The sequence below is a fragment of the Mauremys reevesii genome, linkage group 11, assembly GCF_016161935.1.
Source record: "Mauremys reevesii isolate NIE-2019 linkage group 11, ASM1616193v1, whole genome shotgun sequence".
Lineage (NCBI taxonomy): Eukaryota > Metazoa > Chordata > Testudines > Geoemydidae > Mauremys > Mauremys reevesii.
This window is the reverse complement of record NC_052633.1, coordinates 40,022,238-40,035,227: the sequence shown is the minus strand read 5'-3', so window position 1 is coordinate 40,035,227 and position 12,990 is coordinate 40,022,238. Positions and strand designations below refer to the sequence as shown.

General features: G+C 41.1%; 1 protein-coding gene across 1 annotated transcript in view; it reads left to right on the top strand.

Annotated features, from left to right (window-relative positions):
* The window catches only part of MYO3B (myosin IIIB), a 347,455-nt gene that overhangs the window by 48,539 nt on the left and 285,926 nt on the right, over positions 1–12,990 (top strand). Inside the window, exons 6-8 of the mRNA XM_039493716.1 lie at positions 1,724–1,828; positions 2,090–2,189; positions 7,165–7,241. Of these exons, the coding sequence (XP_039349650.1) occupies positions 1,724–1,828; positions 2,090–2,189; positions 7,165–7,241 (282 nt within the window). The remainder of the gene's footprint in view (positions 1–1,723; positions 1,829–2,089; positions 2,190–7,164; positions 7,242–12,990) is intronic.

Here is a 12,990-nt window from a genome sequence, read left to right as displayed (position 1 = left end):
CACTTTCAATCAACTTGGGTTGGGTTTGAAGTGGTGGCCTTGAGCTGAAAGGCTTCATATCTCATTACCAGTCCCTTGAGATTACTTTTCTGTTTGGCTATAGCTTTTCGTGAAAAAAGAATGCAAATAAAGTTAGCATAACACATCTCAATAGTACACAGTTAGTACAATAAAGATAATAAAGACTATACATGGCATTGATGGCTCCCCAGGCAAATAACTAAACATGTGTAGGTAAGCGCATACACTCCCTTCCACCTAAGGGTTTAGTTCATCTACAAATGTATTTGGTGTGTGATAGTGGCTTAAGGACTCCCTCTCAACTGGACGGAGCAAGCTCCCAAGTAAAAAAGGAAAGGCAAACTCTTGCATCAGCCACCATCAACCACTGATGGAATATTACTTCAGTAGCTTATTTGCGTAAAGGAAGCCAATGTATCATGTGTTCTGGATCCTAAGTAGCTAGCATAATGCACTTTTCATGTGCAGAAAAGTTCAGAATTCTAATAGATTTTTTTAGTCCTATAGTAATGGTGACAATGTATGGTGAAAAATATCCATACCTTCTATAGCACATAGCAAATTAGAGTGCAGAGAGACTGATACTAGATTGACAAAATTTAGGGAAGAAAGGAGAAACGAAAAAGAAGTAGATTGCCATATTTCAAAGGAGGATTTTAGAATTTGATTTCATGCCATTTGTTTGAGTTTATGCATTACAGTTTTTAGTCTGAATACTGGCAATGCAAAGGGAATTTAGATCTGAGTTCAAGTATCTTGTTGATATAGACATATGATTTTTATGTGACAGAAAGCTTCGTATGGTGTAGAAGGGACTGCTCTGCAAAAATAAGAGGTGACGCCGGAAGAACAAATATAATGACCTCCCCACCCTGCAAAAAAACCCTGCCAAACAACGCTCCTTTTAATTTTAAGCGTCATACAGTTGTTGTAAATATAAAAGTACAAAAAGGAGAAAGAGAGAGCAGGAGGATGAGAGGGAAACGGTTGCTAGAGGGGCATGGATGATGAACTAATGATGTGGGTGAAAACACATTTACAAAGGTTCTAATTTTCCTTTTTCTCCTCCTCCTCCTTTGATGTATGGCAGCCCATTAATGGAAAGTGCTTGCGAGAAGCTGTGCTTTTCTGGATCAGAATGTTTAATCTCAGTTGTTGGCAGAGCATGCCATCAAGTCCGAGTATAGAGATATGGCTGCTGTCTATTTTATATTGCCTGCCAGCAGGAGCATTGATGGAGTGAAGGTTTGAAATGACTGTAATTTGTTGCCTCCCAGTTATCAAGTGCATCAATCTTGTCTTTTCTGGCCTTTTCTTCACACAAAGGCAGTTTTTCAAAAAGACAATGCACATATTATTGTGAAAATATTCAAATAAATTAAACAGTATCTCTAGATTCTGTTTTTATCATAAAATATAGTTTTTCTGTTTTAATATTTCACTTTTAGTTAAATTTTACAACCTCTGACTTGTGCTTTCCACCCTTCCCCGCAAGTACTGTGATTTATTGTCAACATTGTTAATAAAATATGCTCTATGACAAGGATGACAACTTAAATAATTGCAGGTGGAAATCTACTTGGTCTGGGATTTGTGTTATGTTGCAGCCTCCTACAGTAGGAATCCACAACCTGAACAAGTCTGTTGAGTAATAGGGGTCTTGTGTTTTGTTTCTTTTTTTACTCCCCCATTCTCTTCACAGCTGTGTAATGGAGGTTCTGTCACAGATCTTGTCAAAGGCCTGCTGAAGTGTGGCCAACGGTTGGATGAAGCTATAATCTCATACATCTTATATGGTGCTCTCTTGGTAAGGATGTTCATCAGGCTTGTAATGACAGTAGAGGGTGCAATTTACCCATCTCATACATTTTCCATTTATAAACTATGGTAATGATGACAATATTATGCTGGCTGTTATAGCAGCAGGGGGGCATATCAAGCATATGATCAAGCAGACAGATGTTTCTATAGTGAAGTGCAGATTGTCTTCATTACACTCCCTAATAGTAGGGTAACTGTTTTAAAATAAGGGAGTAAACTTATTTTTTTTGTCGTCATGGGTATACAGGGCCTTCAACATTTACACAATAACCGAATCATCCATCGTGACGTCAAAGGGAACAATATTCTTTTGACAACAGAAGGAGGAGTCAAGCTTGTTGACTTTGGTAATGATTGCTTACCATTTGTTTTCTTGATGTGTGCAGTTTAGCCAAAGGCATCCATTTATTTTCCACTCAGAAGGTAGAGGTGTTTCTGGAACACCAATTATTGAGAGAATTTTCCAGGAATGTTGAGATATTTAGGGAGTGACGGGGAAAAGTAGCAGATGGAACAACCTAGGAAATACTGTCAGAAAATCTATTTTAGGCTTTTAAAAACAATAGCTTAAAAAAGCCATTTTATTTATGAAATACTTTTGCATTCCATTAAGAATATCATATCTCAAGGAAGTTCTCTCTCATTTAAATTTAAATATTCCATCTTTTGCATATGAAAAGGATACATTATTTTCTTTCAAATGGCTTTCACTAGCCTTAAGCACATTTATTCCCTCTGAGCAGAAGGTAAAGTGGTCCTATGGGTTCACAAACTAACAGATCCATTTAATTTGTGATTAGTGCTGTTAGACATGAGCCTGGCTGGATTGGAAACATCACAAGAGGCATAAAGAGAGAGCTAGAGGAAGGGGAACTATGCAATAGAATTTACCCCCAGATGAATATTTCTATCTTGAAATACATATACATTTAGTAAAGTAAAAGAATGCTGTGGTTCCTCTCTAGAGTCAGATATGTACATATAAAGAGAAATTTTATTAACAGTAAAGGGAGCAGGAAATCATAGTGAGTCAGCATAAAGTGTTAGGTAAACAGTTTTGAAAATACAGTATTATACAGCTGTTTGCCTAACTGTGCATGTTGCTAAAGTAAAATATTCATATATTGAGAAAGTCCCATAAAACTGGCATGCCAGAATTCTGGCAATAAAGGAATGGCCCAGAATTATAATAGGATGCATGAAAGGGAAAGCAAACTTAACTCTCCTAATGTCACAGTATTATAAAACTAAAATTATATTTAAAATCTGTTGGTTTTAAATCTGTGGAATAAATTTAGGAAGCAGATGCCTCTTTATTAGCTGCTAGAGACAGAAATTCATTACTGTTGAGTGTAGAGACACTCAGTTTTAAGTAGCACTGGGAGAAACATATGTGGCCTAAGGCAAAACTAGTGATAGCCTAGTAATCTCTTTGGCATTTAATGGTGGGGCTAAAAATCACTTTTCATTAGAGAGACAAGATAGGTGATGTAATATATGTTATTGGACCAACTTCTGTCAGCGAGAGAGACAAGCTTCCATGCCACACACACTTCTTCTTCAGGTCTGGGAAACTTACTCAGAATGTCACAGCTAAATACAAGATAGAACAGATTGTTTAGCATAATTGTTCCATCACGTATTTAACTGTAATAATCTGAATAAATTTTCCAGACTGGAAGAAGAGCTCTGCGTCAGCTTGCAAGCTTGTCTCTCATACTGACAGAATTGATCCAATAAAATATATTACCTCACCCACCTTGTCTCTTTAATGCCTTGGGACCGATATGGTTACAACAACATTACTTTTCATTTGAGGCAGTTTTACCTGTATAATCTTGATCAATAACTAGTGTAGACCGGAATCTACCTTTTCCTTTCTAAAACAAGAACACATCACTGGACATATTAATGTGGAAGAGGAAACTACAGCTTGAAGTTAGAGTTTCTAAGAATGAGCTTAGGGAAAAGTGTGTTGTTTTTCCAGTGTTTAACAAATACTGACAGTGATTTCACCGAGAAGCTCTAGCACTCCCACACTTTGGAGCAGAGACTTTTAATTTGGCAGGGGGTTGCCCTAGTGTCAGGGACATGACTCTTTCTGTCCTCTGACAATTTGCCCAAATTTGGTCGAGTTGTGACCATCTGAAAAATTGCAGTTCACACATACTCTGTAGAGACTTACTGGAGTTTGCATCTAAGTTCTCTTAAAGTTCTAAGTGAACTGAGCACGCTCCATCCCTTCACAGCTCCTGTGTGTGACAGGATTGTGCATGTGCCATCTCCAGGGAGTGACTGAGCATGCCCCATGCCATCCCCTCACTGCCCCTGCATGTGACAGGACTGTGCATGTGCTATCCTCACAAAAGGGCTGAGCATGCACCATTCTGGGGCTCCAAGGACTGGGCAACACTTGTCCTGCAGTTACTTCTCTTGGTTACCAAGGGATGTTGTGGTCCCAGGCCCAGGAACTGAGAGAAGGAAAGGGAAACATTCTCTCCTGTGATCCGGATCCCCTTGCTGCAGGTAGTGTGAAGGGAAAGGAGGAAACAGTGTGACTCAGATTCAGAAGGTGAGGAAGAGATTCAGGGTGGTGGAACAGGAGTCTGGGGAGCAGCAATGGTGCGAGCCATTTTGCTGGCCAGGGTGGAAAACATTTGCAGCCCCTTTCCCCCAAGTGGCTGGCTGTGGCTTGGTTTTGTCCTCTCCCTGCCCCCAGCCAATTAGTAGAGTAAAAAGAAACAAAAAGGCTGAGTGGCAGGGCGATTTGGTGCCCAGGGCAACACTCCAAGAACCATCCCTGCTGTGGGGATGGCTATGAACAGTGACCTAGAAGTTTGGAAAAGAGGCAGGAGCAGAGGGAGACAGAAGACTAAAGGGTGGAGGAATAGGAACAAGAGGCGCAAGAGCAGAGGAACAGGAGGAAAGGGGCAGGATCCACAGATGGGGGGATAGGAGAAAGGAGGGAGAAAACAGGCAATAACAGAAGGAGGAGAATGGGCAATGGGAGGATGGAGCAGGAACTGGCAGGGGGGACATGGCACAGGAGTTTGTAGGATAGTTTTGGGGAAGAGGATAGGGCAGGAGCCCTGCCTCATTCAGTGCATTGGATGGACCTCCTTGGGGTATGAAACAGGGCTGTGTGGTGAATGCTGCTGTTGTCTGTATTATGCCTGTGTCATTTGTTGCAGAAATTGGAAGGTGTGTAATGACTGAGGCAGGAGTTTCAGGACTCTGGGATCTGTTCTGCAGAGGTGCTGACCTCGCTCAGCTGCAGCTGTGGTATATAGGAGCTCTGCTCTGAAAATATAAAATGCTTTAAAATGCCAAGTACTCTGAAAAAGCAGACCTAGACTCCTCAGATTGGGCACAGAAAATTAGTTGACACATTTGAGAATTTTGGCAAATAATACTGCCTCACCTCAAAAGGGCATTGTGAAGATATATTCATTATTTTAAAAAAAATACCAAGATACTATGATGAAAACACCATAGAAAAGCCCCTAAGAATAATTAGAGTTCTGTGTTCGGTGCAGGGTTTGAGTGGTGTGCAGAAATAAGGCATAGGGCCACACATTGAATGAGGATAAAAATAAATATTGAACCCTTTCAGTAAACGCCATCTATTCTGTGCACTGAATGTAGTAGGGTTCCTGTGGGATATGCAGGGGTATGTGATCATGTAATTAAGGACTATCTCATAAAGCATATGCACAAGAGGGCCAAATTAAAGTGGCACAGGCAATCTTAACTGTGGCATTTCTCAACTTTTGATTAATGACTTTGCAACTGTATCATTCCTTTAAAGTAGATTTTTTGGATGTAATATATATTTATATTTCTCATTAAGTTGCTTTCAGCATGATACATTTTAACACATATTGTTCACTGTATAAATTGTCCTAAAACGTCTGAGAACTACAGTTCTTTTTCTTTATTTCTCTCTTTTAAAACATTTTTTTTTATCATTGGTATTCAGGACCATTTTAGTGTGTAGTTGTAACTATAATCTCTATGCAAGTCTATATAGCAGCTACAAACTCTGTTGGTGTGAGCAAGAATCAGAGTTAAATAAACAAGTTTGCTGTAGGGCTGCAACCAATACATGGTTCAGCGTGGTACTGGGGAAATCACTGAAGGGCTGCAATCATGCTGAGATTAAAAATAAAAGATCATATCGGAATTTAGACATAAGGGATGTCTACACTGCAGCATGGGTAGACGGACACTCAGTAGCTCTGCTTGAGCTACTGTGCATAGCTAGGGTAGCCCAAGTGGCAGTTTGGATTATCCCCCCTGAGGGTATAATCCCTGCAGGATGGATGGATGCTAACAGTGTAAACTGAGGAAGCTGATGTTCCAGCTTCCAAATTTCTTATTTATTAGCAGCAAACATTGCTAAATTATATCTATTCCAATTTTTTTTCTATGTCTGTGGATAATACTGTAGGAAGGCAACATTATGTTTTATGAAAAAAACATTCATTTGAAATACTTTGAAGACAAAATTGGTTTACTGGTAAATTCTTTTGGAGTCTCAGAAATGCTAAGGTTCAACTGTATTTGACCAGGGTTGACTGGATAGAGCAGAACATTTTCTGTGTATATTTATTCAGATTTTTTAATTAATTTGATTTGGCTCTATTTGCTCTCTGTATGTGTTTGCTTTTGTACTTGTCACGATAGTTCATTCCTCTTCAGCAAAGCACTGACGCGTGTACTTTATTTCAGTACACACTTAAGGTTAAGATGAGCTTCAGTGCTTTGCTTCACAGGCATGGACTTAAGCATGTACTTAAAAGCTTTGCTGTACTGGGGTGTTCGTGAATATTCTGGAAAGCAAGTCTGCTGGCAGAAAGGTTCAGAGTGTGAATTTTAGCTGAAAATTGGGGAATGTTTGTGAAAAATAAGTTTTAAATTCACTTTCTGTGAGCACTTGCATTACAGGCTTGATTAAGAGTTGTATTCATCCAGTCAGCAAATGGAAACAGACAATGTGATTTAGGTCACCAGTCAAATAGTTTGAATCTGAATGAATGAGCTTCAAACCAAGAATTATTCAGAGCAATTATTTGAACAATTCTGAATAACAAATATGTTAGAGAAAGTTGTGGTCTGCCCTTGAACAAGTCATGATTAGAGCAAAATGTGAAATTCATCAAATAAATAATTTCATATAAATGGTACACCTTGCTCTGATTTTGGCTGCTGTTTTGCAGACGTGCTTTAAAGATCATGTGTTTGCTTTCCTAAGACTTGATATAATCTGAACTGAAAATACATCATAAATTTTAGGCCAGAATCTGAATCCATTTTTTGCAGGTGTTTCAGCCCAGCTCACCAGCACCCGGCTACGCAGAAACACTTCGGTGGGAACGCCCTTTTGGATGGCACCCGAGGTGGGCAAAGCATTTTCTTTATTTTGTCTCTGTTGCCTCCGTTCATTGCAGTACACAATTTTGTCCCAATTCTACATTGGCTCAAAAATCTGATACCGATAATAACCAGAAAAAGCATTTGGTGGTTCCCAGCTATGGTTCTGTTTCATTTCCTTCCATGTCTGTAGCTCTTATGCAATGGGATGAATAGACAAATTAGATCCCTTTAATAACAGAGGCATTATCCTCTTCTATTAAAGAGGATTATTTGCAGCTTTTCCATAAAACTATAGGCTAATCTACAGGAAACTTATGGTGATGCTTCCTTAAGGCATGAAATAACTCCAGTTTTACACTCTGTGATTCCCCTCTGCAGAGTGAGAGAGCAGGGCCAATGGCTATTGCTCTTGCCATGGCAAGGGGAGGCACTTATGGGACTGTCCATATAGAATTTAATAGATAGCTTTTCCATGGATTTCTGTGAATCATTCAGTGGATTTTAGTACAGAATTATATCCCAACTATAGAACTCTATATGATTCAAAAAGCCTATAGAAGGGATCTAATCTCTATGAAATTCTGTGGGTTTTTAGTATAATATATATAAAGCTAATCCTATTATTTTATCCCTATTATATTATATAGGACTTATCCTTAAGTGGGGTGTTACAGTACAGCACATTAAGTGAGCCCCTTTGCTCAGTTGGCTGTTATCTGCTTAGCTGGGGATCCAGATTCCCAGCCTGCACTATCTTTCTGGGCTCATCCCTTGCCAGACCCCATCCCCAGGTGTTCCACCAACCTGGGGAGGGGGTCACATGTGGACTTTGTGCTACAGTAGAAATCCAGAGTTCTGGAAGTAATCTGGTCCTTTCCACGTGCTCTTGTGCAGGATGGGTGGCACATTGGTCAGTGTTTGCAGATACCTTTAGCAGTTTATTTGTGATTGTGACAGGGTGGATTAGGCCAGGAAAAGAACAGTGGCACTAAGTCCTCCCAGTGGCCCAGAGAGACACTGCAGGAATCAGCCAATCATGGGGAGGCCTCAAAGGGCTAACCAATCAGAAAGGCTGCAGAGAACAGCCAATCAGGTCCAAGGAGGGTCATATAAAAAGGAGCTGCAGAGCCAGAGACAAGCAGTTCCTTCCTGGAGCCAGAAGAATGCAGATGATGCTCCTGGCTAGCCAAAGGGAACTGCAGCACCACAGACAGCTCAGTGCTGGCAGGGACTGGGGAAACGAGAAAGAGCTCCTGTCTGGCTGCTGGGCCTGAACACAGAAGAGCCCTGAGCTAAGAATGAAGCACCGGTGAAGACTGGGGTGGTGGGGAAGTGGCCTACAGAACTGAAAGCAGTTTCATTAAAAGGACACAGCAGTGAGTGGTTGCTATTCTTAGAGTTCCTGGGCTGGGACGTGGAATACTGGGTGGACCTGGGTTCCTTCCATAGGCCACTAGGGAAGTTACCTACAACTGAAACCCCCAGAAGAGGATCTGAACTACTTAGTGGCCTAACTAGTGATCTGGAGCCAGAACAGAGCAGAGAAGGTGAAATCAATTTGCCTTCAGCGAGGAAGCCCCAGGGATATGGCCTGATACCTGGGCCAGGACTGTTTAAAGACTGTAGACACACCCGACCAGAAGAGGCACTTGGGAGAGGAGGAGCCACACCATTACAGTGATAAGATACACTTCTTCCATAACACTTGCTAAGATTCCTGGGCTGAGCAAAATGAATATGAATTTCCTTCAGTTGGACTTGTTTTGTGGGTCTATCTGCTTAGTTCTGAAGATGGTCAATATTCTCATGCTGCCCTGGAAGAAATGAGCACTGGGAAGGTATTTAAAAGGAATGGGTTGGTAGTTAGTACATTACTCTTGTGTGCTATCAAAGTTATAAGTAGTAATGTTTATCCTGATCTATTACTGTATTGAACTAAACATTCCCATAATAAAGAGGAAGCTTAAATTAATGAGGATGCTAATGAACTTATTCTTACTTTTATATATATAAATTATGTATTGTGCAGGAATGGATGGAAAATGTTTTTCCCATCCTGGTAATATGTTGAAGATTTCAAAAAATTTTCAATTCTGTATGGGGATGAACCTGAGACCTTTAGACATTTTCCACAAAAAATGAGAGAGAGAGTGTCACCAGCCCACCCCAGAATAGGTGATAATCTTGTGATTAAAGTACTGATCTGGGATATGGGAAAGCCAGATTTGAATCCTGCTCTGCCTGATGTGGAGCCGAGACTTGAACCCAGGTCTCCCACTTACAGACTTGGAAGAAAATAGATGTAGTCCTGCAAAACCTAGACTCAGCCCTGCCTCATTTAGCCCACCATCTGTACATGAAAGTGTCCAACTAAAGACAAATAGTCTAAAATCAAGGTTGAGATGGCACTCATATGACACAAAATTTTACAGTAAAAAGCAGCAAAATAAATGTAGGTTCCATAATATCAACTATGCATAAAGATAGCTAATAGTCACCACATGGAAATCATTCTTTATGAAGAACATGTGCACCAGCCTTTTGAAAGAGCACCAAGCTTAGATGTAGCAAGTCCGTTACACTGAATGTTGCTGTTTTATGTTGATCAGAAGTCAGGGAGCGACACATTCAGCTTTAGACCCCTACAAGTCCACCTGAGCTGCAAGGTGAATTCCATTGAGTTCTTGTTTAAAACAAATACAAAAAACTCTAATTGCCTCCTGCAGATAAGGTGAACAGTTAAGACTCTAAGACTGTAGATGTTTCTTTCATTTTAATCATTAATGTGTGAAACAAAAACCTGAAACCTTTGTATGTTACAGGAAAAAATCTTTATTCCCATTGCAAAACTATAGCACAGTGGTATGTTATAATTCAGTGGTCTGATATCAGATAGTAAGGTGATAATACTAAAGTAACTATTAAAATTGTTGTGTAATTTATGGGAGATAAACTGGTTGGTATTCTACCAGTACTTCAATGAACTTTTATCCCCAACAAAATAAGAGTTAATAAGAACCAGCTCTTGAAAATGAGTTAATGCCTTGTTGTCTCCATCTATTTTTGGATAATAGATTCTTTTACTATTTATTTGCTTTGCAAAATTGCTTTCACAAATAAAAATTAAACTACTGGTTTTCATTGTCTTTGCTTTCGCTGTGTCCCTTTTGAACATTATCTCCCAGTTTAGAACACAGAGATTTGTACATTATGATACATTTGGTGTTTGGTCTTATCTGGTTTTGATCTCAATCTGGTTTTGTTTTAACATTTCTGACATGTTTTATTGCTCCATGAAAAGTAGTTCTTGGTTGCAATATTATTACCAGTCCAGCCTTAGGTTTTACATAGTCTTTTTCTGTGAAGACTTAGTTTGGCCAGTGATTTTCCCCCACTTGTGACCAGGCACCCAACATCTGCTTAATCATGTAACTCCTTCACCCACAAATGCTACCAGCTAGCATGCCAGAAATATAACAAACAGCATGAGGAGCAGTGCCAAGAGAAAAAGAGCTCTGGCACAGCTCCTTGCCAGCCTGCAGCACTGGCACCAAACACTGGATAGATGAGGAAGGACAGTGAGAGGCTAAGCATAGAGAAGCGGTCACAAGTCGCTGAGACTGAAGATAGTCTGGGCAGTCTATTAGCGGAATTGGTTGGCTCTATCTAGTGTGGAGCAAGGCCTCTATATGCTCATAAGTAGCAAAGCATGTTTAGATCCATGGACGTAACAGAGAATAGAAATGAAGAAAATTAAAGAGTCCCCATCAAGCTTCTTAGGCAAGAGAACTGACTCAGTGCACTTTTATAACAGCCTACCCAGAGGCATCCCACTGGGTATGTCTACACTACGAAATTAGGTCGATTTAATAGAAGTTGATTTTTTAGAAATTGATTAGATACAGTTGATTGTGTGTGCCCCCACTAAGTGCATTAAGTCAGCAAGCATGGAGCCCGCTCAGCTCACTGTCACCGTATGTCTCCTGGGTGCTGCTGGCAGATGTGGTACTTCAGTGCTACACAGCAACATCCCCTTGCCTTGCCGATGGCAGACAGTGCAGTATGACTGCTAATCATTGTCATTGTTCTGTGGGAGCTCCTGGCCAACCTCAGTGAGGTCAGTCGGGGACGCCTGGACAAAAATGGGAATAACTCCAGGTCATTCTCTTCTTTAAGTTTTGTCTAATGGAGATTCAGTCCTGCCTGGAATATTGGGCCAGCTGGAGGCTTCTGCCTCAGGCTGCTCTCCCAGTCGGCCGCACCGTGCGGTTGCACCTACCCCAGTCTACCCCTTGCTCCCATGGCTCATGAAGCCTGGACAGTAGTAAGGAGCAGTTCAACTATAGGATGAGCAAGTGCATAATGGTGGTAGTATGTGCCTTTGGATGTTTAAAAGCTTGCTGGTGCAGTTTACTGACTCTGTTAGACCTCAGCAAAACCAATATTCCCATCGTTATTACTGCTTGCTTTGTGCTCCACAATATCTGTGAGAGTAAGGGGGAGTTTGAGGCAAATTGCCTGGCCGCTGATTATGCGCAGCCAGACACCAGGGCGGTTAGAAGAGCACAGCAGGGTGCGCTGTGCATCAGAGAAGCTTTGAAAACCAGTTTCACGACTGACCAGGCTACAGTGTGAAAATTCTGTTTGTTTCTCCTTGATGAAAACCTGCCCCCTTGGTTCATTCTACTTCCCTGTAAGGCAACCACCCTCCCCTCTCCTCCCCACCTTTGATCTCTGCTTGCAGAGGCAATAAAGTCATTGTTGTTTCAAATTCATGCATTCTTTATTAATTCATCACACAAATGGGGGGATAACTGCCAAGATAGCCTGGGAGGGGTGGGGGAGGAAGGAAGCACAGGGGTGGGGTAGTTGTAGGGGCACCCCCTAGAATGGCATGCAGCTCATCATAGAAGCGGCATGTCTGGGGATCTGTCATTTGCCTCTCTGGTTCTTTGGTAGTCTTGCCTGAGCTCCTTACGTTTCCTGTGGCACTGCTGCGGGTCCCTGTTATAACCTCCGTCCTTCATGCCCTTGGAGATTTTTTCAAATATTCTGGCATTTTGTCTTTTGGAATGGAGTTTGGATAGCACAGATTCATCTCCCCATACAGCAATCAGATGCAGTACCTCCCGTTCGGTCCATGCTGGAGCTCTTTTGCGATTCTGGGACTCCATGGTCACCTGTGCTGATCAGCTCACCATGCTGGCCAAACAGGAAATGAAATTCAAAAGTTCGTGGGGCTTTTCCTGTCTACCTGTCCAGTGCATCTGAGCTGAGAGCGCTGTCCAGAGCGGTCACAATGGAGCACTCTGGGATAGCTCCTGGATGCCAATACGATTGAATTGCATCCACACTACCCCAAATTCGACCCAGGAGGGTCAATTTCAGTGCTAATCCCCTCGTTGGGGAGGAGTACAGAAATCGATTTTAAGAGCCCTTTAAGTCGACAAAAATGGCTTTGTTGTGTGGACAGGTGCAGGGTTAAATCGATCTAATGCTGCTAAATTCGACCTAAACTTGTAGTGTAGACCAGGGCACTGTATTTTTACTGTTCATCCCATTTCATGCAGCTTTAGGAGATTTTGTCTTACTTTTAGATTAATAGTGTACTAACCCCCCTGCATTTGCAGTGACTGCATGACAGAGAATGGTAACCTTGACAGTGTCCCTTTAAGTAACTGCAAATATTGAAGGAGTTTGTGTTTTATAAAATGGTACAAAAAACACACAAAAAGAGAGAGAATGTGCAATATTAAATCTAAACAAAAATAG